The sequence below is a fragment of the Mobula birostris genome, chromosome 9 (assembly GCF_030028105.1).
Source record: "Mobula birostris isolate sMobBir1 chromosome 9, sMobBir1.hap1, whole genome shotgun sequence".
Classification (NCBI taxonomy): domain Eukaryota; kingdom Metazoa; phylum Chordata; class Chondrichthyes; order Myliobatiformes; family Myliobatidae; genus Mobula; species Mobula birostris.
In genome coordinates this window covers 135,388,104-135,410,669 of record NC_092378.1, presented here as the reverse complement: position 1 = coordinate 135,410,669, position 22,566 = coordinate 135,388,104, and the positions used below count along the sequence as shown (strand labels likewise).

The window sequence follows — 22,566 nt, the reverse complement described above, 5'->3', positions numbered from 1 at the left end:
TTTTCTTCTTTATAAATTAAGTAACTTTACAAATTTTTAAAGTAGTTATTTAGTCAAAAAATTTTGGCATCAATGGAAACAGAGCTTTCATTGGTCAACCCTAAGAGAAGTGGCCATCTTACCTCAGAGACATCTACTAGAGAGCGGGAAACAAAAGAATCCCTGGAGTTTCCATCCAGTAGGCTTGTTCCAAGCAAAGAGTTGCTATTGCTGTTGTTGTTGCTGTTGCCAGTTGTTAACATCTTCCGCCCCTTTTCAGGAGATATTAGGCTTGCTGCAACTAATCAAACATAATGATTGAATATTAGAACAAAAAATATTAACCCAAGGTTTCAAAGGCCAATATGGAACGCTCATTTTCTTTTTGATGTCAGATTGGCTGAGTTGATGGTACTTTTCAGTCTGAATCAAAAGATGTGGAATACAGGAAAATGAGCTAGGCCAACACTGTTGTGTGATACTGAAGGAGTACTGGCATTATAAACCTTTCTCCCTTTGTTGAGATGCCAACAAAACAGAAGCATTACACCAGAAGATAAAGTTGGAAATGGGCTTCCACGATTCTGCCACAGTACACAAGGAGTTTATAAACTACTTTCAGATTCAGAAATTTCACAAAATTTTAGTTGGTAAATGGTTACAATGACTGTCCAGGCATAAAGAATTGTTATTTAAACTAAACACAAACATTATGTATAGAGTGTTCATACAGATCTGAGTGCAACGGGTTGAAATTAACTGATCAATTCAGTAAATTCACAAAGTATCTCCCCCACCACTGCTTACAGGTATTCATTGGTCATTTCAATTGACTTTTAAAACGAAGATCATTTAACTCTAACCAAATGAATGAATGAAATAATTTAAACAATGGCACAGTAGAGACTAAAAAGACCTAGGTTTATTCCAGTTAATTTTAATAAATCGCTAACTTATCTACCTCATGAAAAGCTATGCAATGATTACTGAATTTGTTTGCTTTATTGCTATTTAATAAAATTCTCTGTTGTAACATATCACAAAACTTTCATAAAGACAACAATAACAGAAAATAGGAACAGGCCATCAGGCCCCTCAAGCCTGCTCTACCATTAAATATCAACATGGCTGATCTATGCTGGTCTCAATTCCTCTTCTGTACCATATGGGCACACCCATGGCATTCCTCAATCTATCAAATAATTTATCCACCTCCACTTTAAATACTTCCAATGATCGAACTACAGGTGTCCCCTGCTTTTCGAACGTTCACTTTACAAAACCTCACTGTTACGAAAGACCTACATTAGTATCCTGTTTTCGCTAACAGAAGGTGTTTTCACTGTCATGAAAAAAGCAACGCACGATAAAAAATCAGCGCGCCAAAAAAATTAGCGCACGCCCCGTGCAGCCGCTCTCCCCCGGATTCGGAACGGCATTCTCGCTGGCATTGCTTAAACACGTGCCTGTGAGCAGCCGTTTGCAAGATGAGTTCTAAGATATCGGAAAAACCTAAAAGAGCTCGTAAGGGTGTTACGCGTAGCGTAAAACTAGACATAATTAAGTGTTTCAATCGTGGTGAACGAAGTAAGGACTAAGTGAGTTTGGCTTGTGGAAGCTGACGAAGATGATGTTGAAGAGGTTTTCGCATCCCATGACCAAGAACTGATAGATGAAGAGCTGATGCAATTGGAAAAGGAAAGGATAACAATCAAAACCGAATGAGTAATGATAAAGTACGACTTTAATTTTGAAAGGGTACATCGGTTTAGGGGATATTTGCAAGATGGTTTGAGTGCTTACAAAGAACTGTATGATAGAAAAATCCGCGAGGCTCAGCAGTCAAGCAAGTCTTCCACATCAGCCACAGCAGACGACGAACCTCGACCTTTGACATCGAGGCGGGCAGTCATAGGAGAAGATGAGCTGCCTGCCCTAATGGAAACAGACGACAAGATGACACCCCAGTGTCCCACCCCCCAAACCCCCAGGCCGCAGACAGATATCGATTCGCGGAGAATGCAGCAGTTGCCGGGAGACACACAGCATATCTTTAAGAAAAAAGCAGAAATAAACATGCTAATTAATTAGGTGCCACTCAACACGTAATTAATCAGTATGTTTATTTCAGCTTTTTTTCTTAAAGATGTGCTGTGTGCCTCCCGGCTACTGCTGGACCCCTGCATGCTTCGTGGATCAGTATCTGTCGCTGCCCAGAGGGTGGGGGCCACTGCACCACCCCTACCTGCGACGACTCAGTCTAACACACTATCATCAGTGTGCTCGGTGCTGTCCCAATTCCCGTGATACTACATTGTACGTACATTATTTCTACTTTATATCGGCTGTGTAGTTTTACGTGTTATTTGGTATGATTTGGCAGCTTCATAGCTTAAAGGTTACTGGAGAGAGTGTTTTTGCCGATGGCACTTGCGTGAGATTTTTGCTACGGAGAACAGTTCAGGCAATGATTGTGGAAAAGTATTTCTACTTTATATAAGTTGTGTATTTATCATATCATTCCTGCTTTTACTATATGTTACTATTATTTTAGGTTTTATGTGTTATTTGGCATGATTTGGCAGGTTATTTTTTGGGTCTGCGAATGCTCACAAAGTTTTCCCACATAAATAAATAGTAATTGCTTCTTCGCTTTACGACATTCCGGCTTACAAACCGTTTCATAGGAACGCTCTACCTTCGGATGGCGGGGGAAACCTGTACCACCACCCACCAGGGCACAGAATTCCAGAGATTCAGCACAATTTTAAATGACCTTATCGGGTATCACTTACTGCTGAAAACATCTATTCTATCAAGCCTCCTTAGGATTTTGTGTGCTTGAATATAGTTACCCCTCATTCTTCTAATAACATGGAATACAAGTTCAAGCTATTTTGTTTCTCGTTAGGACAATCTTCTCATTCCAAGACTAACACCCTATAATGAAACCTATTTTCAAATTCCAGCCCCTCTGCAATAAAGGCCAAAATACTGTTCGTTTCTAATCAACTTGTTGTACCTGCTTACTTTTTTTGCACCAGACACCAGACCAACTAGAGCCCTCTGTACTTTACTCATAGTCTCTTTCCATTAGACACTCCTCACTGAAGTGCACAACCTCACACTTCCCAACAATCAACTCCATTTGCCAGGTTTTTGTCCACTCCCTTTATCAATATTCTCCTGCAGAATCACAGCAACCTTATCACAAAATGTCTTTCCATCTATTTTTGTATCATGGAAACCTTATATACTGTTGCATGCTCCATGCCATTAATGCGAGTAGTGAACAAGTACAGATCAAAAACTGATCCACGCAGTAGTCTGAAAAGGATCCATTTATTCCAACTGTTTTTTTTTTAATAAGATAACCAGTTTTCAATTCATTTTAAAGCATTTCCTTGAATACTTCTAGACCTCGTAGCACTTGGACAATACTAATACTTGGGTCAGGCTGCTGTTTATTGACTACAGCTCAGTGTTTAACAAAATCATTCCTACAGGATGCGTACTTAGCCCACTGCTCTATTCTCTCTACACCCAAGACTGTGTGGCTAGGCACAGTTCAAATGCCATCTGTAAGTTTGCTGATGACACAACTATTGTTGGCAGAACTTCAGATTGTGACGAGAAGGCATACAGGAGCAAGATAGATCAGCTAATTAAGTGGTGTCACAGCAACAACCTTGCACTCAGTGTCAGTAAGACCAAATAATTGATGTGAACTTTAGAAAGGGTAAGACAAAGGAACACACACAAGTCCTCATCGAGTGGAAAAGGTGAGCAATTTCGAGTTCCTAGGTGTCCAAGGATCTATCCTGGGCCCAACATATATTGATGCATTTACAAAGAAGGCAGGGCAGTAGCATGTATTTCAATAGATTTAGTATGTCACCAAAGACACTTGCAAATTTCTACAGGTGTACTGTGGAGAGCATTCTAACTAGCTGCATCAGCATCTGATGTCGGGTGGGGAGGGGGGGCGCACTACACAGGATCAAAATAAGCTGCAGAAAGTTGTAAACACAGTCAGCTCCATCACAGGCTGTAGCCTCCCCAGCATCCAGGATATCTGGAGTGATGCCTCAAAAAGATCATCCAGGACGTACCTTTTTCTCATTGCTGCCATCAGGGAGGAGGTACAGGAGCCTGAAGGCACACACACTCAATGATTCAGGAATAGCTTCTTCCCCTTTGCTATCAGATTTTCTGAATGGACAATGAACCCATGAACACTACCTCACTACTTTTTTTTCTCTTTTTAGAGTACTTATTTAACTTAAATTACAGTAAGAAGTAATTGGGTAGTGGGTAGTGGCTCCATATGTCACTACTACAGGGCGTGACGACCCTGCCTTACACAAGTCCCGGGCTCAGCTGGCTCCAGCTGACAGTACCCGGTATGGGCCCCTATCCAGGGTTACGGATCCCACTGCCTTGTGGGTATCTTCGGGAGAAGAGAAGGCTAAGGAGTAAACCCTACACAAATCCGGAGTGGAGCCCCTAAGGCGGTTGGATGACGTATCACGTCACCTCCCGGCAGCTCCTGCAGCCAAGCTGATGCCAAATGTACTGCTTTGCATTCCTTTGGACCACATCCGCGAGGCCGAGAGGAGGATCTTGATGTTTGGGCAGCCTAGGATCTCTATATTCATCGCCCAAGAGTACTGGGCGCATCCATTGTCTACTTAGACAGACGGAGCCATTATTATTATTACAGTGGGTATTACATATATATTTCTTACTGTAATTTAGTTTCATATTGTATTGTACTGCTGCCACATTACAAATTAAACTTCATTCTGACTTGGTTCAATGTATTTTAACTTGTGCACTGGCCTTCTGTGTGGCAGCTTGCCAAATACCTTTAAGAAATCTAAATCCACTATTTCTGTAGTTTCCCCTCCATCACCTCTCCCTATCATATACTCAAAGAATTCCAGTAAACTTGTTAACATGCTTTTATAAATCATGTTTAACTAGGATTAATTATATACAGATTTACTAAACAACTACTTATTTGGTCTTTGATCATTGACCCTAGAATCCTGCCAGTAATAGCCATTAAATTAACTGGCCTGTAGTTCGCACCCTCCACCCTTTCTCATCTTTGGAAGAAGATATCCACATTGGTTGTTTTCTGATCTTCCATACCATCCCTGGGTTTAACAAGTATGAAAACTCTCATCTCCTGGTTCCACTACTTCTGCAGCCAATTCCTTTAAAATTCCTAGCATGCAGTCCACCCAGAGCTGGTAACTTGCCTGCCTTTAGCAGAGTTGCTTCAGCACTTTTGTAGTTTCTCCTCAGTTATTTGGAATTAGCCCATCTGATATCTTAGGGAAATTATTAACAAAGTTCCATTAAAAGAAACATTCAACTGCCATTTTTTCTTTGCTGTTACTGATTCACCAATCATTCTCCAGAGATCCTAATTTACCTCAGCAACTCTCTTTCTACTTCTACAGAAGCTTTTACTGTTTGTTTTTAATACTGTATACAAATGTATTTTCCTCAAAATTGATTTTCACCCATCATTAGCTTTTTTGTCTTCGGTTGCCAGATCCTAAAAGTTGCCTGGTCCTCTGGTCTATCCAAGCCTTGCCACTTTGTATACCCCAGCATCCTGGAACTATGCCATCTTGGCCATTACAGACCTGACTGTCACAAGGGCAGGAATGGTGGCTGATATTCCAAAGTTTAGATGTTTCAAAAGAGGGAGGGAGGGAAGAGGAAAAAAAAAGAGGTGGAGGACTGACATTGCTCATCAGAGATACTATCAGAGCTGCAGTAGGGAGGGTGTTGTGGAGGGATCATCAGTGTGGGTGGAAAGAGGCAATCACTATTGAAAATGTTCTATATACCAGGGGTCCCCAACCTTTTTTGCACCATGGACCGGTTTAATATTGACAATATTCTTGCGGACCGGCCGACCGGGGGTGGGGGGGTAGGTAGTGATGCAATCGGCAACCGCCTCTGATCTGGGCTGACATTTACGTGCTGGGCGGCACCTAATCAATTAGCTTGTTTATTTCGGCTTTTTTCTTAAAGATGCGCTGGGTGCGTTCCAGCTACCGCTGTACCACTGCATTCATCGCGGCCCAGAGGTCGGGGACCACTGAATTATAAGTCACTTATAGGTCAATAGCATCATAACATTTTAAGTAACGTTTGGATATTAAACACACAGCGCATTATTTTCCTCGTATGAACATATAAAATCATTGCAACACACCAATATCGCTGAATCAGTGGGAGCCCTGGGCTTGTTTCCCTACAACAAGATGGTTCCATCGAGGAGTGATGGGAGACAGCGATACTCGAAGGGGGTTCCTTATGTCCAGTCTATTCCGCAATTTAGTTTTCGTTGCATTCATTGCAGAAAACTCCGCTTCGCAGTGATACGATGTTGGAAATGGAAGCAACGTTTTCAGTGCTTTTATGGCTATCTCAGGATATTCAGCCTTGACCTTGATCCAGAATGCCAGCAGAGATGTTATGTCAAACATACTTTTCAGCCCACCGTCATTTGTAAGCTGGAGGAGTTGATCTTTTTCCCGAGCTGACATGGAAGATTCAACAGAAACATTCACAGATGGGTCACAGACCCATTCCTTTGCACGTCTTGGGTCACTGATGACCTCGTGTGCGTTAAAGTTCAACAGTGGGCATGACAGGGAATGAGGAAAGGTGCAGCTGACTTATATCGTTTCATATCGCCAAATCATATCGTTTCCCTGCGGCCCGGTGGTTGGGAACCACTGCTATATACCACTCCCGTCACCAGTAACAACAGAGATACTGAGAAGCAGATTGAGAGGCAAATTTTGGAAAGGTTCAAAAATGACAGAGCTGTTGTCATGGTTGATTTCAACTTTTCTAATATTGATTTGCACCTCCTTAGTGCAAAAGGTTTAGATGGGGCAGGGTTTTTTTTTTTAAGACATGTTCAGGAAGGATTCCTGACACAATATGTGGACAGGCCGGCAAAAGGGATGTGCTGGAACTTTGGAAAATCATTGAGACAGACAAGTCCCAGGGCTGGACAGGTTACTTTGGAAAGCAAGGTAAGAGATTGCTATGCTTCAGGCAATGATCTTTTGGTCCTCATTGGCCAAAGGAGTAGTACCAAAAGACCAGAGGGTGGCAAATGTAAATTTTTGTTCAAGGAAGGTAATAGGAAGAATCCTGGGATTTACAGATCAGGGAGTCTTACATCAATGGTGAGCAAACTATTGGAGAGGATTCTTAGAAACAGAATTTATAAGCATTGGATATGCATATTCTGATTAGGGACAGCCAGCGTGGATTTGTGAGGGGTATGTCATGCCTTACAAGCCTGAGTAAATTCTTTGAGGAAGTGATAAATCCTCAAATTCATGAAGGTAGAGCAATGGATGTGGTGTAATTTACTAAGGAATTTGACAAGGTTCCCCATGGTAAACTCATTCAGAAAGTCAAGAGGCATTGGATGCAGGGAGTCTTGACTGTGTGAATTCAGAATTGGTTTGCTCACTGTAGGCAGAGGGTTTCAGTAGATGGAGCGTATTCTGCTTGGAGGATGGTGACTAGTGGTGTTCCACAGGGATCTATTCTGGAACAGCTGCTATGTGGGTTTTATAGATGACTTGGTTAAGGAAGTAAAAGGGTGGGTTAGTAAGTTTACAGATGACATGAGTGTTCGTGGCATTGTGTATAGTGTAGAAGGTTATCAGAGGTATTAACAAGACGGCTGAGAAATGGTAGTTGAAGTGTTGAAATGATAAGTTTTGGAAGGCTGAACTTGAAGGCAGAGTACAAGATTAATGGCAGGATTCTTAGCAGTGTGGAGGAACAGAGGGATCTTGGGGTCCACGTCTACAAATTTCTCAAAGTTGTCACACATGTTGTTCGGGTGGTTAAGAAGGCAGATGTTGTGTTCGCTTTCATTAGTCAGGGGATTGAGTTCAAGAACCATGAGGTAATATTACAAATCCATAAAACCACGATTAGACCACATTTAGGAGATTGTGTTCAGTTCTGGCCGCCTCACTTTAGGAAGGATATGGAAGCTTTAGAGAGGATACAGAGGAGATTTACAAGTCTACTGCCTGCACTGGAGAGCATGTCTTATGAGGAAAGACTGAGCGAGCATGGCCTTTCTCTTTGAAACAAAGGAGGATGAAAGGTGACTTGGTAGAAGTGTACAGCATTTTAAGAGGCATAAAGTGAATAGGCAGCCAGAACATTTTCAAGGCAGAAGTGGCTAATACAAAAGACGACAACATTTTATGGTGATTGGAGGAAAGTATAGTGGGAAAGGTACTGCCAGGGATGGTGGTAGAGGCGGATTCATTAGCAACATTTAGGAGATACTCAGGCACATGGAATAAAGAAAAACAGCCAACCATGTTCTATGTCCTTTGTTCTGTCACAGGTTACCTTTTTAATTAACCACATATTGTTCATCTTTCTCATGGAATCCAGCTTCTTCATTGGGATAAACTCTTGCTGAGCATTATAGACCAGCTACTTAGCTATCTGTTATTTCTCAACTAACCTTCCTCCTGTTTATTCACTCCACCTTAGATAACTCCTCCCTCATACCATTATAATTGCCCTTATTTAAATTGAAGATACTGGCTATGGACTTACGCATTTGGAATTCTATCATAATGTATTCACCACCATCCAGGGTATCTTTAATTACAACATCCCTTATTAATCCTTCCTCATTACACCAGACTAAATTTAAAATAGCCTTCTCCTGGGTAGGTTCTGTAATGAACTTCTCTCAAAAGCAATCCCTGATGCATTCCACAACTTCTGCTGACACCCATGGTTCATCCAATCAATCTGTAGATTAAAATTCCGTATGATAACTGCAGTTTCCTTCAATATGCCTTTTATATTTCCCCATTTATGCTCTGACCTACTGAGAGGTCATAGGTTGGGGTCTATAGTCTACTCCCACATCTGTCTTCTTTTCCTTGATTTCAAACCAAACCAATTCCTATGGCAGAGACGAATTGTATTAGCTATTCTGCTGCTTTCCAATGTCAAGAATGCTGTGGAGGCAATGCACAAAACAGACAGACTAGTATTGCCATAGCACCTTTCAGAACTTCACAAGTTCTGAGTCTACAATGGGGAATCCACATTGATCACGTGGATAGCTAGGGGCTTTTTCCCAGGGCTGAAATGGCTAACACGAAGGGGCACAGTTTTAAGTAGGTAAAAAGGGAATGTCAGAGGCAAGTTTTAACACACGGAGGGTGGTGGGTGCGTGGAATGCACTGCTAGCAACAGTGGTGGAAGCGGATATACTAGGGTGTTTTTTTTTTTAAAGAGACTCAGATAGGTATGTGGAACTTGGAAAAATAGAGGGCTATACGGTAGAGAAATTCTAGGCAGTTTCTAGAGTAGGTTACATGGCTGGCAAAACATTGTGGGCTGAAGGGCCTGGAACATGCTGTAGAATTCTATGTTTATGTTCTAGGTACTTTAAAAATCAATGTAGTACTTTGAAATCTAATCACTGTTGTGATGGACAAAATATAACTGCCGACTTGCGCACTATAAACTTCCACAAACAGAAACGTAATAACTAGATAAAATTGTTTCAGTAAAAAGTAAGTGAATGATAAATATTATAAAAGAACTGAAGGTATCCCTGCTACTCTTTAGTAACCAGTACTGAGGAAGGGTCAGCTTAGAATTTGCACTCAAGTCCCTGAAGAGGATATTGGCACCAGATCCATCCAATACACAAGGTAGAGATGCTACTACTCAAGCTATAGGACACCAGTGAATTAATATCTGGAAGTTTCAGTATACCAAATACACTAAAATATTTTAACTAGCTATCAAGATAAATGAAAGTACTATTTGCTGCTGTGGGGGGAACTTAAGACTCAAATGCAAACACCAATGCTAAAAATATATATAGGAAAAAGGCACAAGAACTTATAAGAAAAAAAGCTATTGAAGAGAAGTCTTGTATGCTTCAGCAGATTGGGTGTGATCTTGTACAGATCTCACTACACTAGCTAAAGAAAAGCTGGGAGTTCTTCTAGAATCTTTGCCAACATTCCACTTTTAATTAACATTAAAATCAGATTACCTTTTGTTGTTTTTGAAATTCTGCCTAGACAAAAAGACAGCCAGATTTTCCTATGTAACAGGCACTGCAGGTCAAACTATTTCATTGTGTGAAGTAGAATTCTGGGACACACAAGACAAATATAAGATTTGCTTCTTTTTAAGAATTCTGGAAGTAATACAAAAATCTTGAGAATTATTTTTGCTCTAGAAATGTAGAATTTTCTCTGAAAGGTTACTGAATGATTTGGGGAATAATGAAGTGAGATACAGCATGTAGAAATTTAATTCTAGCAAGCTTTTCATCTCGCTCCAACCTGTTTAGTCACATTGCCTCTATTTTCTCCCCTCACCCCATGCCTCTACTGTGCATCAGCTGGTGCACTGATGCAATGAATGTGTGACTTAAAATGAGGAGTCAAGTGAGCAGGTCTTGTTGCCCATTGCTGCAAAAATACTGAAATATCAAAAACAAGTACAAAAAGAAGTAACAGAGAACATTTGGACATGAAACCAAGAATCAGTAACAAATTGTCCTTGTACCTAAAAAGACCAAAGTAATATGTCTGAATGACTGACGTCCTGTCACACTTGCCTCAATAATAAGCAAATGCAGCATCTGCAGCATGCTACCACTCACACTGGACCCCTACAATTTGCCTACAGACACAACCAACGCAACAGCCACAGGTCTACACACAGTCCTTACACATCCGGAGAAGAAGGATGCTTATGTGAGAATGCTGTTCTTAGACTACAGTTCAGCATTCAACACCATAATTCCCTCCAGGCTTGACAAGAAGCTCAGAGACATCAACCTTCACCCTGCCTTGTGCAGATGGATGCTGGACTTCTTATCAGATCGTCGGCGGGTGGTAAGAATGCGCTCCCTCACCTCTGCCCCTCAACACAGGTGCTCCTCTGGGCTGCATCCTAAGCCTCCTCCTTTACTAACTGGACATCTATGATAGTGTCACCACCCACAGCTTCAATCTGCTAATCAAATTTGCTGACGATACTACATTGATTGGCCTTACCTCAAATAATGAGGCAGCCTACAGAGAAGTCGTCCTTACCCTGACACAGTGATGTCAAGAAAACAAACACTCCCGCAATGTTGCAAAAACAAAGGAGCTGGTTGTGACCTACAGAAGGAATGCAAACAAGCTAATCCCTATTGACATCAATGGATCTGGGGTTGAGTTTTAAGTTCCCCGGCATATACATCACCAAGGATTTCACAAGGTCTGTACTTTCTGGCTGTGTGATGAGAAAAGCTCCGATGCTTGAAGAAGTTTGGTATGAGTACCCAAATCCTAAGGACTTTCTACCGGGGCACAACTAAGAGCATCCTGACTGGCTGCATCACTGCCTCATATGGGAACTGTAGCTCCCTCAATTGCAGGACTCTGCAGAGAGTGGTGTGGACAGCCCAGCACATCTGTAGATGTGAACTTCCCACTATTCAGGACATTTACGGAGACAGGTGTGTAAAAAGAGCCCGAAGGATCATAGCAGACCTGAGTCACCCCAACTACAAACCATTCCAGCTGGTACCATCTGGGAAACGGTACCGCAGCATAAAAGCCAGGATCAACAGGCTCTGAAACAGCTTCTTCCACCAGGCCATCACACTGATTAATTCACGCTGATACAATTGTATTTCTATTCTACACTGACTGTCCTGTTGTACATACTATGTATTACAAATTACTATAACTTGTACATTGCACATTTAGACAGAGATGTAACGTAAAGATTTTTACTCTTTATGTATGTGAAGGACTAAGAAATAAGGTCAATTCAGTTAAATTCAAATCTACATAATACTGTTGCTTACAGGAAGACAGACTCCAGAAATCATGAAAAAGGGAATAGAAACTGAAAAGCAAGTCAGTAAATTGTGACTGACACTTTACTTTTAAATGTTTAGGGAAAGCAACTTATATACAAGATGAAATGCTGGCAGGTGATTAAATGCACTTACACAAGTCACCAGAGTCTGGTGCATACCACTGTGGGTCATGGGTAGGAGAGGGAATCCAGTTGCGTTGAGGACTGGCTGGTGGAGATGGGAGATTCTTAGAGTTGTCACTACCATTCAACTTTGTTATAGAGAGAGAAGAGCCATCACCTTATTAAAAGAAAGAAAATAATTTGTATTAGAAGTCATTGTAGCAATTAATTGCAGTGACTACTCTACAAAATATTTTAAATGCTGCAAACTTTTTTTAGGATAAAGATGTTCTCAATACGCTCTCACCTTATCTCTTCTCCTCACCTCCCTCCAGTTTCCCTCCTCCTTCCCTTTCTTCCATGGTCCACTGTCCTTTCCTATTAGATTCTTTCTTCTTCAGCCCTTTATATCTTCCACCTATTCTCCCCCAGTTTCTTCCTTCATAACCTATCATCCATCCACTGCCTCCCCCCACCCCCCTCCCTCAGCTGGTCTCCCCCATCACCTGCCATCTTGTACTGCTTCCCCACCACCTTATCCTGGCCTCTGCCCTTTCCCTTCCAGACCCGATGAAGGGTCTCAGCCTAAAACATTGACTGTTTATTCCCCTCCATAGTGTTGCCTGACTTGCTGAGTTCCTCTAGCAGTTTGTGTGTTATTCTAAAAATGCAAGCTCTTTCTTTAAGAAATAGATCTTAATTTAATGTTGACAATAAAAGCAATTTGATATTGTGGCTGTAAGATAACAAATTAGCTCAGTTTTTGAAAACTGAGGGGGTGAGATAAGAGGAACTATAGATCAGTTAGCTTGACATCCACAGTAAGGAAAACACTGGAATCTATTATTCGATCAAGGGAATGGCGGCGTAAGGAAAAGGTCTCTCGACAAAAAAGGTAAACTGCCCCATAATCGAATTTAGACAAATACTTAATATTGCATAACTATATTAATAAAAGGGGCAAGGATGATGTCTAAGAACAAGATTAAAAAGTCCGCTCCGAAGGCTGATAAACATAAAGAGACGCAGCAAGGCGATGGGCCTAGCTCCCCCACGGCAAGCCAGGACGGAGATAATGAGGGGGAATCAGTGACTCTGTCCTTGATTCTCGGAGAAATTCACGAGTTCCGACAAGATAACAGCAAACAGCTGGAAGATATTAAAGGAGAAATAGTAAAAACTAACTCACAGATAGATGAAGCCGAAGCGAGGATTGTTGGAATTGAAGAGAAGCTACAAAACGCAGAGGAGGTGATAGCAGAAATGCTGAAGCTGCAAGACCAGCTCCAGTGGAAATTAATAAATCAAGAAGGCCGCTCGAGAATGGAAAATGTGAGGATTTACGGAGTTCCCAAAGGAACTGAAGGTAAACCCGGATTGATGATTCCCTTTGTGGAGAAGCTACTTAGAGAGAACCTTGATATACCGGCCGCAAAAGACCTACAGATAGAAAGAGCTCACCGCGCGTTGGCACCACAGCCTCCAGCAAGCGCCCAGCCCAGATCGATTCTGGTCAGATTTCTCAGTTACAGAACGAAGGAAGAGGTGCTTAAAAGGGCATGGCAAAAGAAAGGTTTCATGTGGAACAACTGTAAAATCAGTTTAGACCATGACTACGCACCAGGGATTCTTGCCAGATGGAAGGAATATACGGAAACACGGAGAGTCCTGAAGGAAAACAACATCAGATTCCAGACCCTGTATCCAGCTCGGCTGAGAGTCTTTTACGACGAAGGGACAAAAACTTACGCTACGGTGGAGGAGGCAACATTGGACCTGGCGGACCGGGGACTACCTATTAAAGTTATCACCCAACCGGAGTCGCTACTGGAGAGGATTCGGCATAAGTCGTGGCAGTTAGTGCGGCGAGGATGCTCCACACGAACCAGAGTGTCAAACTACAAGGAAAAGCTGCAAATATTCAGACGCGAATGTACAGAGAACACAGATTAATTAAGAGAAATGACTGAAAAGAGTAAATCGGACTTAAAGGTAAAATGAAAACTGGTAACTGAAAATAAACTAGACGGAATAACTTGAATGATAGCAATATGGTCGAGACATAAATAGGAGAAAATTCTCTGTGATCATTCAAACTGCTGAGGGCCCTCTAACCCAGGGTGAAGATAGAGGTTATCCCTCTGAACTGAGGCGGGTCGGTGCTCAGGCCTCACTGTGGGAAGTCGGGAAAAATTTTCAAATGTTGCACGTTCAAGAATGTCTAGGGTGTGGTTATATGTCTTGGTTTACTGTTGAGAAGGGATTGCTTACTGTTTGGTTAGAAAAGGAGAGTGTTTTTTTTCTACTAGAGAAAAATGCAAACTGAATTGGTAAAAATAATTTCCTATAATGTTAATGGGGTTTTGAATCCAATTAAAAGAAATAAGATTATGTCTAAATTGAAAAAAGAGAGGGCACAAATAGCTTTCCTCCAGGAAACACATATGAGCCAATCTGAACATGGAAAATTAAAAAGAATGGGCTTTAAGCATGTATTTTATTCATCATATAAATTGAGTCACAAAAGAGGGGTAGCTACTTTAATATCAAGTACTCTTAATTATGAACATATTTCAGAGACTAGAGACAAAGAAGGACGGTTCGTAAAAATCACAGGAAGAATAGAAGGTACAGAAATAACATTGCTGAATGTTTATGCTCCTCCAGGTTGTGAATGGTCATTTTATAGACACATTTTTGACCTAATGGTCAGTTCTCAAGGGGTAGTAATTTGTGGAGGGGATTTTAATATTAGATTAAATCCTATATTAGATTCTTCAAGAATAGTTACTCAGAGTAAACCTCTGACTCGGAAAGTGAATTCATTGATGGAGGAGTTGGGAATTATAGATGTCTGGAGGGAATTACACCCTACTAGTAAAGATACACATATTACTCTTTCCCTCATTCAGCCTATTCAAGGATAGACTATTTCTTTATCTTTAATACAGATAGACTCAGGATAAAAAACTGTAATATTGCAACAATTGATCTGTCGGATCATAGCCCAGTCTCTATGTCTCTAATCCTGGAAAGGAAAATGAGGAAAACACTATGGAGGCTAAACTCACATATACTCAATAACCCGAAAGTAATGGAGAGATTAAGGGGAGAAATCAAAGAATACCTAGACCTTAATGACACGGGAGAAACATCACCAGTGATCTTATGGGATACATTGAAAGCTGTACTGAGAGGGAAAATTATTTCCATTACCACTCACATGAAAAAAATCAATGCACAAAAATTAGCAGACCTTCAAGGAAAATTAAAACAACTTCAAGTTGTAGATAGCAACAAAAGTTATTCAAATCGAAAACAGGAAATTAGGAAATTGCAAAGTGAAATTGACAATATTTATACGTTGGAAACTCAAAGAAATTTTCTTTACCCGAGACAAAAGAATTATGAAGTAGGAGGTAAATCAGCTAGATTATTAGCATATAAATTACAAAAACAACAAGCAGACAATACAATTCATAAAATAAAGAATCCAAAGACAAAGCTTGTGGAGAGTACAATAGGGAAAATTCAAGAGAGTTTTGAAACATATTATCGAGAGCTGTACTCCCAACCCCGGGCCCCCAATGAGCCCTATATAGACAGTGTATTGAATTTTTTAGATCTACCTAAACTTACAGATTTACAAAATGAAAGTTTATTAGAACCAGTAACTGTCAAAGAACTGAACGTGGCCATCTCTAGGTTAAAGGCTGGAAAGTCCCCGGGTTCTGATGGGTTTACCTCAGAGTGGTACAAGTCCCTGAAGACACAGTTAGCCCCATTACTACTTAACACCTTTAATTGGATCTTGCAGAGAGGAGAAACTCCACCTTCCTGGAGAGAAGCGATTATTTCAGTTATTCCTAAAGAGAGTAAAGATAAACTAGAATGTGGCAATTATCAGCCAATTAGTGTCCTTAATTTAGATTACAAGCTATTTACATCTATATTAGCGCGCAGATTGGAAAAGCTTTTACCTGGCCTAATCCACTTAGACCAGACTGGATTTATTCAACAAAGACAAACACAGGACAACATAAGGAGAACTCTGCACATATTAGAACAGGTTAATAAGAATGAGACAGAGACAATGGTAGTAGGATTGGACGCTGAGAAAGCTTTTGATTCGGTTAGTTGGGCATTCCTATACAGAGTGTTAGGAAGATTCGGCTTTCAAGAAAAGTTTATTAAAGTAATTCAGACTCTATATGACAGCCCTACAGCCTGAATTAAGATAAATGGGGACCTCTCTGACTCCTTCATCTTAGAGAGAGGCACTAGACAGGGATGCCCAATTTCTCCTCTCCTTTTTGCGCTATATATTGAACCGCTTGCCCAACTAATAAGACAGAGCGAAATCGTAAAAGGTATCAAGGTGGCAGGGATTGAACAGAAAGTGGCGTTATTCGCAAATGATGTTTTGGTCTATCTGAGTGAACCAGAAAAATCATTTATAGGATTGTTTACACTGTTGGATGACTTTGGGAAAATATCAGGTTATAAAATAAATGTAAAGAAAACGCAGGTTATGTCCCTAAATTATACACCATCCAAAAAGTTGCAGGATACATATGATCTTAAGTGGGAAGCTAAATCATTAAAATATTTAGGAATAACCCTGCCGAAGGATCTTTCAACACTGTCACAGGTAAATTATGGGCCATTAATCTCAGAGATAAAAGCAGATATGCATAGGTGGAATCTTATCCCCTTTTTAAGTTTAAATTCAAGGATAAATACTATAAAAATGAATATTCTTCCTCGGTTATTGTATCTTTTCCGTACTTTACCGGTGGAGGTGGATGATAATCAATTCAGGGAATGGGACAAATGGATTTCCCGCTTCATTTGGCAAGGAAAGAAACCTAGAATTCGATATAACACCTTACAGTTAGGGAAGGAAGGAGGAGGTATGGTTCTTCCTTGCCTGAGAAATTATTTTTATGCCTCACAGATAACCCCTCTGTTATATTGGTGTAATAGGGAATATAAGGCTAGATGGAAGGAAATAGAATTTGGATTAGTTGACAGTTTTCCTCTTCAGGCCTCAATAGCTGACAAAGGATTGATGGCCCAGTTGGAAAAATTTAAAAACGCTTGGATAAATCTTACATTAAAAGTATGGCAGAAGGTGGTTAATTCATGTGGAATTAATAACATGTTAAAACTCTTTAGATGGTGTGCATATGATACCGAATTCCTTCCCAACAGAGGAGATAAAAGATTTGAGCTATGGATAAAGAAAGGTCTTACAACCTACCTCTCATTTATAGATAAAAGAGTATTACAAAGTTTCCAAATCCTGCAGGACAAACATGGCCTAGAACATAATGACTTTTTTAGGTACCTTCAAGTACGAAACTATGTTAACCAGAGTTGTAGATATACAGACCTATCAACAGTAGAATTAGAATTTTTCAAGATTCTGAATTTGGCTTGCAGTTCAATACCTAGTAAATCAGTTTCTCGATTATATAATGCACTCTCCCATGCTAAAAATGTAAATACACTGTATATTAAAGAGAAGTGGGAGAAAGAAGCGGGGTTGGTACTTTCAGAGGAGGCTTGGGAGAAAATCTGCAGCTTTCAATGGTCCTCGACTAATTCTTTGACTTGGAGAGAACATTGTTGGAAAAACATTATAAGATACTTCAAGACCCCATATCAGGAAAAATATAAAGATACAAATGTGATGTGTTGGAGAAGGTGCGGCTCCAAGGAGGCAAATCATTTTCATATTTTTTGGGATTGCCCTAAATTAAGTCTATTTTAGGAAGGTATTCATAGAACATTAGTTAAGGTACTTAGGTCCCAGATACCTCTGAACTTTGAGACGTTCTATTTGGGGCATGTATTGTTTCTTGAACAGAAGGAAGATATAAAGTTGCTGCAGGCCCTCTTAGCAGCAAGTAAGAAATCAATCACTAGAAAATGGCTAAATCCAATACCACCTACATTAGAAGATTGGTACGAAATTATCTTGGAAATATTTAAAATGGAAAAGTTGACTTACTCCCTGAGAACTCAAAAAGAAAAATTTTATCAAATCTGGAATAAATGGATTGAATATATAACCCCAATGCGAGCAGACTTTAGATGACTCTCCTAATGATTTATACTGCTCTTCTCATCAACACAGTAATATTGCTAACGTGAGCATCCCTAGTCTAAATGTTTGTTTTTTTTGTTTTCTTTTGGAAAATAGAGAATTAACACAAGTAAAGGGAAAGATTTGGGAAAGGGATAAAAAAATGAAAAAATTAAGTAAATAAGTACATAGGGATTGGATAATTATGTCTGCGGGCAGGAGCAAGCATGAACAAATTAGGATATAAACACCTACAATGGTTGATACATAGGCTTATATACAACATTTTGGACCAGTGGAAATGGTCCAGAAGGGTTATATGGAAACTATTATTACCATTTTTCTTAACAACTAATTCCATTACTTAGCCTAATAGGTTAGATTTACCACAGTACATAATTATCTACTTAAATGTTTATTTTCCTTTTATATCATCTCAATGTGTACTTAAGAATGTATAAATAATTGTAGTTTTATACATATAAAAAAATGGAAAAGGTTACATGTGTGAAAAAAGTACATGATATTTGTGAATTCCTTATCCAAATAAAAATTAAAAAAAAAGAATCTATTATTCAGAAAGTGCAATAGTGCATTTAGAAAATAATAAGCAATCAATTAACATAGATTTATGAAAAGAACAATCATGTTTGACATATCAGTTAAGAGTTCTGTTGAAGTTATAACTTGTAGAATAGGATCAGAACAAACCTGTTACAGCAGTGCATTTAAACTTTGAGGATTTTTGACAAGAGAAAAATTAAACAACAAAGAATGCACGGTATATTTTGGTTAATGAACACGAGACAGACAATAGGAATAAAGGGTTGATTTTTGGTTTTGCAGGTTGTGACTAGTGGGATGCTGCCAGGCCCCAGTTGTTCATTATCTGTATCAAATAATGTTGAGATCACTAGGATGTTACTCCTTATGAGGGGAGAAACTGGGTCCATTTTCCCTGGAGTGGAAGTGGAAAAGAGGAGGCATGAATGAGGTATATAAAATTATGAGAAGATTCGATACAGTAGACTACCGCAGCTGTTCCCTGTACCAGAGGTTCATGAAACTAAATGATATTGACTTCATTTTAGGGGATGAGATATTTAGAATGGTTCATAGAAACATAGAAAACCTACAGCACAATACAGGCCCTTTGGCCCACAATTAGAAATTACCTAGGGTTACCCATAGCCCTCTATTCTTCTAAGCTCCATACCTATCCAGGAGTCTCTTAAAAGACCCTATTGTACCTGCCTCCACCACCATCACTGGCAGCCCATTCCACGCACTCAACACTCCCTGCGTAAAAAAACTTACCCCCGACATCTCCTCTGTACCTACTTCCAAGCACCTTAAAACTGTGCCATTTCAGCCCAGGGAAAAAGCCTCTGACTATCCACACAATCAATGCCTTTCATCATCTTATACACACGGTGAATATTAGCACTGAATATCTGGAATACACTGACTGAAAATATGGTGGAAGCAGAGGCACTGACTGCATTTAAGTAGTATCTAGATGAGCATCAAATTGCCTTGGATTGAGTACAGGTGTTCCTGAACATGAAACATAAAGTTAACATGCAGATCTAGTCACCTTTTAAGAAGAAAAATGACAGGTCGACCTTTACTACAGGAAGACTTGAGTACAAGAGTCATGACAGCATGTTCCGATATAGTACCTGATTGAGACCATACAGGTCTGGCTTACATAACAAAGGGCATATATGATGGTGGGAGTGCAGCAAAGATTCACTAAATTGATTCCTGGGATGGCAGGTAATATTATATAAAGTGCAATTAAACAGATTGGACCAGGGGTTTCTTGGGGTTTGAAGAATGAGAGTGAACTAATTTAAATGAGTAGATATTTCTCCAGGCTTGCAGAGACTAGAGCCAGGGATTACTATATACCGTCAAGATAAGGAGTCAACCATTCAGGCTTCTACACCAAGAAAAGAGCAAGCCTTTGGAATTTAGAATCATGAAGATTACAAGGAGGGGCTCAATCACTGAGTATATTCAGAACAGCCAAAAGATTATTAAATATCATGAGTATCAAGAAATGCAGGAAAGAGGCACCCAAGTAAAAGATTGGACATGATCATAGTGAATGATGAAGAGGGCATAATGAAGCAAACGTCTTACTCCTATTTCGTATATAATGATACAAACCAACATTGCATGTGTAAAAATAACTTATTCCCAGCTATTTAGTCCTGAAAACTATGAAACCATGTCAGATTATAGATTACATTCATCTTTTGCAACAGACAGGTGTATTTTTGGTAATCTATTTATAATATTATTGCAATGATTCTCAATTAGAGATGTTTTAAATGTTCACATTAAAATAATAAACATTTAGTCCTTACTGTAAAGCATAACCCGACAATAAGGAAACTTCATTCTTTCACTTACCACCAACATACTGAGTAGAGTTGATAGCAAGCTCAATAATGGAGTCACTGATTTGGCTATGGGGTCCACCCTGGGACAGTGTGTCATCTGGAGGTCCTGGCAATGAAATATCGAGGAGTGTCGAGACATTTGGTGGAGAAGTGAACAATGAGTTAGAGGTTTCACCTGAAGGAGAGGATAGACCATTCTGACGCGTGTGTTTTTCAAGATCTCTCTGTGTAGAAAGAAGAACACATTAATGATAAAAAGTTAACCCAGAGGATATCCAGAGTGTAGGAAGCATCCTGGTTAAAACAACTGAACCTACTTTTCCCAGCAAAAACGAATATATCAAAGCAAGACTGAAGGCGAAGAATATATTTTCTCAGCAGAATACTGCATAATTTCAAATATTTTGTTCAAATTTGGTTCAAATATTTTAATGTGTATGGAAATGTTTAATTTGATTAAATTAATACATGCAGCACAACAATATACCAAAATACTGGAACTTAATTTCCACTTAGAGAATAAATTTATGGTAATATTAGATTGCAACAGTGAGGATATCTTTTACAATCAATCTGGTGGAAATTGAGTCATATGAATTAGGAAAACTTCAGTTCAGACTTTTAGTCAATACTGGAATCAGGTTCCAATGACATAACTGATAATAAAAGAACACTGCTTCAATCTAGCAAATGCTCCTAGGTCTGCAGTGCAAAGAGGTTAACATCAAATATGACAGGAAGGCAGTGGGGTCAAGCTGACCGATTTAATTTTTGAAGTATTTGACATGATAGCGAATCAAACACAAGATTCTGAAGATGCTGATAATCTAGAGTACACACTGAGAAATTGCCAATGAAGGGTCTCAGCCCAAATGTCGACTCTTTATTCCTCTCCACAGATGCTGTCTGATCTGCTGAGTTGCTCCAGCATTTTGTGTGCGTTACATGGTAACTAGACGTATGAGTTTTTTTAAGGAATATTTGTGCTTCTCATTTACATTGTACATGGATAGATTCCCATGTAGCTGCTTCAGAAATCAGGTGGATAGGTTAGCAATGCAGTTTGTAACTGGATACCACAATGAATAGATTTATACTTTACATGCTTTCTATTAGGCTAGCCTCTAAGAAAAAAAACCTTTTTTTCTACATCAGAAACCTGCACTCAATACTCCTACAATTGAGATGAAAGCTTTTTAGTCATATGAACATTTGCCCTGACGTACAGGGGATGCAAACTGTAAATGCTGAACAGCATAGGCTTAGTTCGAACAATTAAGCCTTGCTTATCAGCTGCCTTTGCAACTATTACCTTAGAATAAAATTCAGGTGATTCATTTGGGGACCATCTACGTTTAAAGAACAACCAGCAATTCAACAGAATAACATTGCACCACACTATAATTCAGTGCACACAATGTGGTCTCCTTTCCACTGGAGAAACCAAAATGAGCTTGAGTGACCATTTTACTTTGCAACTGCATTTAGTGTACAAGGGTAAATTCTCCATCCAGTTACCTGTCACTTCTAAGTCTGCATCTGTAACCAATATGCCTGAAATCTTGCACTTTTTTGAGGAGGGCCAATGTGAGATTGAGGAACACCACCTAATCTTTTGTCTGGGGACATTGTAACATTTTAGACTCAATATACAATTTAACAATTTTAGGAATTCACTTTCATGAAAAAAACATGGGACATTGAAATCTGAAATAAACACAAAATGCTGGAAATACTCAGCAGGTCAAGCAGGAGGTGTGGAAAGGGAAAAATGATCAGGTTGAAGACACTTTGTCACAACAGGGAAAATGAAAATAGAGTCAAAGTCATGGAAATGTACAGCATAAAAAACAGGCCCTGTGGCCCATCTAGTCCATGCCACAACCTTTTAATTTGCTTACGCCCATCAACCTGAACCGTGACCATAACCCTCTATACCCTTATCATCCATGTACCTATCCAAGCTTTGTTTAAATGTTGAAATCAAGCTAGCATGCACCATCTGTGCTGGCAGCTTGTTTCACACTCTCATGACCCTTTGAATGA

General features: G+C 39.7%; 1 protein-coding gene across 4 annotated transcripts in view; it reads right to left on the bottom strand.

Moving 5' to 3' along the window:
* cramp1 (cramped chromatin regulator homolog 1) overlaps positions 1 to 22,566 on the bottom strand; it is a 99,164-nt gene that overhangs the window by 6,298 nt on the left and 70,300 nt on the right. For all 4 annotated transcript variants that reach the window (XM_072268912.1, XM_072268909.1, XM_072268910.1 and 1 more), the window contains exons 17-19: positions 20,531 to 20,744; positions 12,050 to 12,196; positions 123 to 280 (exon numbers count right to left, since the gene is read on the bottom strand). In XM_072268912.1, the coding sequence (XP_072125013.1) occupies positions 123 to 280; positions 12,050 to 12,196; positions 20,531 to 20,744 (519 nt within the window). The remainder of the gene's footprint in view (positions 1 to 122; positions 281 to 12,049; positions 12,197 to 20,530; positions 20,745 to 22,566) is intronic.